Here is a 4,361-nt window from a genome sequence, read left to right as displayed (position 1 = left end):
GATGCAGGGCTTGGCTCAATCCCAGGACACTGAGATCTTGACCTGAGCCAATACCAAGAGTAGATGCTTAACTGACTGAGCCAACCAGGTGCCCCTCTCTTTTTGATTTTTAAAAATGGAATAAATAAAATCTTAAAAACTATGCTACTGGACTTCTCATAATTTGTTTTATATGATGTAAGCAGTCAGGATAATTCAAGCTCTAAATGTATGGGACTTTGGATTCAGGACCTTTGATTTTGACCCCTGCTGGTTAGGTTATTTTGGTCAATATTAAGCTCCTCAAGCCTTAACTGTCTCATCTGTAAAATGGGTATAGCAGCACCTACCTCATAGGGTTCAAAGCTATAATATAATGGAAGGGTTTTGCATGTGCCTTTTACATTGTCAACACATACTGGTTTAATATTTTCATACCATCCCATTATCCAGCCTACACTTTCTTGCCATTTTCATGGACTCTCCTTTAATCATCAGATGAAATTCAAGTTGACCTCAATGGAAAATAGCACAGAAGCTACAGAGTTCATCCTCTTGGGGTTAACAGAAGACCCTAATCTGCAGGTCCCCCTCCTCCTGATATTTTTGTTCATCTACCTCATCACTCTGGTTGGGAATGGGGGGATGATGGTGATCATCCACTCTGACCCCCACCTCCACACCCCGATGTATTTCTTCCTCGGTAACCTTTCCTTCGTAGACCTGGGTTACTCATCAGCTGTAGCTCCTAAAACGGTGACTGCCCTGCAGTCAGGGAACAAAGTCATCTCCTACAATGGCTGTGCTGCCCAGTTCTTCTTCTTTGTGGGTTTTGCCACTGTCGAGTGCTACCTCCTGGCCTGCATGGCCTATGACCGCCATGCAGCCGTATGCCAGCCTCTTCATTACACCACCACCATGACAGCAGGTGTGTGTGCCCTCCTGACTGTGGGCTCCTACATCTGTGGCTTCCTCAATGCTTCCATTCACACAGCAAACACCTTTAGACTCTCGTTCTGTGCTTCTCATGAGATTAATCATTTTTTCTGCGACATTCCTCCACTCTTGGCTCTCTCATGTTCCAACACACGCATCAGCAACTTGGCTGTCTTCTGTGTCGTGGGCTTCAATGTCTTTTTCACCCTCCTGGTCATCCTCATCTCTTATCTCTTCATCTACATTGCCATTCAAAGGATGCATTCTGCTGAAGGACAGAAGAAAGCCTTTTCCACCTGTGCCTCCCACCTCACTGCTGTAACCATCTTCTATGGAACTATCATCTTCATGTACCTACAGCCCAGCTCCAGCCAGTCCATGGACACTGACAAAATCGCTTCTGTGTTTTACTCAGTGGTGATCCCCATGCTGAACCCCTTGATCTACAGCCTGAGGAACAAAGAAGTAAAAAATGCTCTCTGGAAAGTACTCAACAAACTTAATCCCCAGTTGGTAAGTATGAGTAGGAAGTAGGCAGGTGATGGAGGAATAAACCTTCCCCCAGACCTCAACGCCATCACAACTTCTGAGGTGTGGTTACTTCTGCTACTTGGAGAAATCACGAAAGCAGCACTTGGAAATGTCTCACTCAGGGAGATAATCTTATGTTTAGTGAATAATGACATTGGATATTTAAAAACCTTCTTGCAGTAGTTTCTTGATATGACTCAAAGCAAAAAATCAAAGCATAAACTGAATCCCCTGAATTTCCCCTCCCTATTTTTAATTGGAAGAAATTTCCAATTACTATTAAAATTTGTGTTCAGGGGACGCCTGGGTGGCTCAGTTGGTTAAGCAGCTGCCTTCGGCTCAGGTCATGATCCCAGCGTCCTGGGATCGAGTCCCACATCGGGCTCCTTGCTCATCAGGGAGCCTGCTTCTCCCTCTGCCTCTGCCTGCCATTCTGTCTGCCTGTGCTTGCTTTCTCTCCCTCTCTCTCTCTGACAAATAAATAAATAAAATCTTTAAAAAAAAATTTGTGTTCAGGATCACATCTTCATCATATAACACTTATCAGTTGAAATGCACAGCATTATGGTTTCCATCTTTGGTCCATGTGTTTGAAAGTTAAAGTTTCTAATGCAGATAAAAGATGTTTTAGTATTTTCAATAATGACTCTAGAAGGTTTTAACTCGAAGGACAGGGCACTGCTCCCAGAGTCAGATGCCTCTTCAATCCTTCAAAACTGCCAGCCCACATTCCTGCTCACCCATTGGTTGAGTACCTTTGTGTATTTCAGCTCTTTCTATTAATGTTTTGGGACAACTTTGATAGAAAACAATAAGCCACCTTTGTATGCAACAGTTTCAGTAGATAAATTGTTTAAACTTTAACCCAAATCAACAATGTATCTTTCTTTAGAGAGCTTGCACTCTGTTCCATGCTTTTGGCCTTTGTCTAACATAATTACCAAAGCTTGTGGAAGGTTTGGAGGAAAAAGCATTTTTTATTCTATGGGCTATGAAAGAGGAGTTTTGCCTTCTGAATTAAATACTTGGATTTCTCAGCACCTTTAAGTTTGGTGAATCTATTATGAGTACACATAATAGCTTTCTGTGCCCTCTTGGCTTCTGTTTTTTCAATAATTCGGTTCACCTCTAGATCCCTGTTGCATTACAATGTTCTGTAATTAGATTCTGTGAGAATAAAAAGGACTGTAGAAATTTACTTCCTGAATAGGAACAGCACAATGATGGACACCCAAGTCCAACTTCGGATCTGGTTTTGTGTACTGGATGGTATCTGTGAATGTGTGTGTGTGTGGGGGGGTAAGGGATGGGGGGTGGAGTGGTGGGGATTAATTTTCCACCACACATATCAATGGCGTGATGGTGTTTGTAGCCACAGTTAGTCTAAGTTACTACATATTTCATGACATCAAGCTCAAAGCCAACAAAACAAGAATTTATATTTTAAATGCAAAAACCTCCTTGTTGGCCTGGATCAGGGAGTTCAGAAATCAAATTTGTTTTGAGATTATCAGTCTCATTAGGCACAGGGCAGTCTTTGTCTGAGGAGAGTGGATCATGGAGCTTGTGGAGAGAAGAGCGAAGAGGGAGTTTTTGGAATGGAAGCTGACCTATAGGAGAAGCTTCCTCTGACACATGGCCACTGCTGCTCAGTGAGACCAGGAACTTCTCCTGGATCCAAGGCTTTGACAGCCTCTTGCCACCCCCCTTTAGAAGGGTGGCCTCCTGAGCAACACACAGAAGAACTATCACTAAAGGTCAGCATCTGCTTCACGTGGGAGCCTTCTCAGTGACTTACAGAAGTCACAGAGCTCATGGGTGTCCAGACTTGGAAGCGAGTCTGGGAGCAGCTATCCCAGCAGGGAGGACATTTTGGTCTGAGCTCAGCTTCTTTTCCTACTGGATCCATATAATTGACTTCTTTCTTTTCATCTTCTTTCTGTTCCTCCTCTTCTACTTCCCCTTTCCCAGTCTCCTCTTCTTCCCCTTTCTTTTCTTCTCAACCCCTTTCTTTCCTCAACCCAAGCAAGAACTTTCCTCACCACGAAACCTATGTTTTAGTCCCTATGAAAAATCAGATTGTACAGTTTGTGTATCATAGTTGTTATGGTACCCAGTAAGGCATATTTCTGGGTGTGTTTCTTTGTGCTTCCACACTCCATTGTGGCAGAAACATGTGTGGTTCTTCTGAGAGCTAAAGGCCTGATGCCTATATATTCCCCTTTCTTGTTGAAGCCTCCCACCCCGTCACTCCCCAAACTAGTGTGACAGTTGACTGCCAATGGGTATAAGAGAACAGTAGTTCTGTCAAGAGCCGGATGAAAATCCGTACTCGTCTTATCAAGTGGACCTCAAGAAAGCCATTTAATCTATTTGACCTCACCATCAAGGTTGAACTGTGAAGATGACAAAATCAAGTATCCAAATGTGCCAGCATAACGAATGCATATTCCATACAGCAGAGACGCCTGTGCTGGTTCTCACTTGGCTGTCCTTGCACTCCCCACTTTAGGCTTCTGAGTCCCTCCCTCTCTCCACCCCATCCAAGTCCAAGTTTTTATTTCGAGCCATTGCTTAACTTCCTTTCTTCCAAGCTCTCAGTTCTACATCAGACACATTTCAAGCTGATATTACACTAGTATTCATTTACAGAAGCTACTCAGAAGGAGACGGCTTGTCGCCAGCAAGACATTAATTTTCAGAATCCACATTCCTGTGGGGAGCTTTTCACTTCCATATGGGAAATCTGTCAGATGGAGACTAAATGCCCATTTGGTTATTAACAACACCCACCCTCTCCCTGAGGGGCTGGTCTGATGAATGCGAGGCAGCGAGTGAGGCTCATGGCTCAGAAGAGTAAAGGCACAGGAAGACTTCCTTCCTGAAACGGCCAAAAGAGAGTGAAAACACATCAA

At 43.7% G+C, this 4,361-nt stretch overlaps 1 protein-coding gene across 1 annotated transcript; it reads left to right on the top strand.

The window, feature by feature from the left end:
- The first annotated feature begins 495 nt into the window (after positions 1-495).
- On the top strand, positions 496-1,449 carry LOC125078806 (olfactory receptor 5B21). Its single transcript, XM_047691998.1, has one exon. The coding sequence runs from the start codon at positions 499-501 to the stop codon at positions 1,447-1,449; it is 951 nt and encodes a 316-aa protein (XP_047547954.1). The 5' UTR covers positions 496-498.
- Positions 1,450-4,361: the final 2,912 nt, after the last annotated feature.

Source organism: Lutra lutra, chromosome 10 (assembly GCF_902655055.1).
Source record: "Lutra lutra chromosome 10, mLutLut1.2, whole genome shotgun sequence".
Lineage (NCBI taxonomy): Eukaryota > Metazoa > Chordata > Mammalia > Carnivora > Mustelidae > Lutra > Lutra lutra.
The sequence above is the reverse complement of the archived record's forward strand: the minus strand, read 5'-3'. Positions and strand labels throughout refer to the sequence as shown.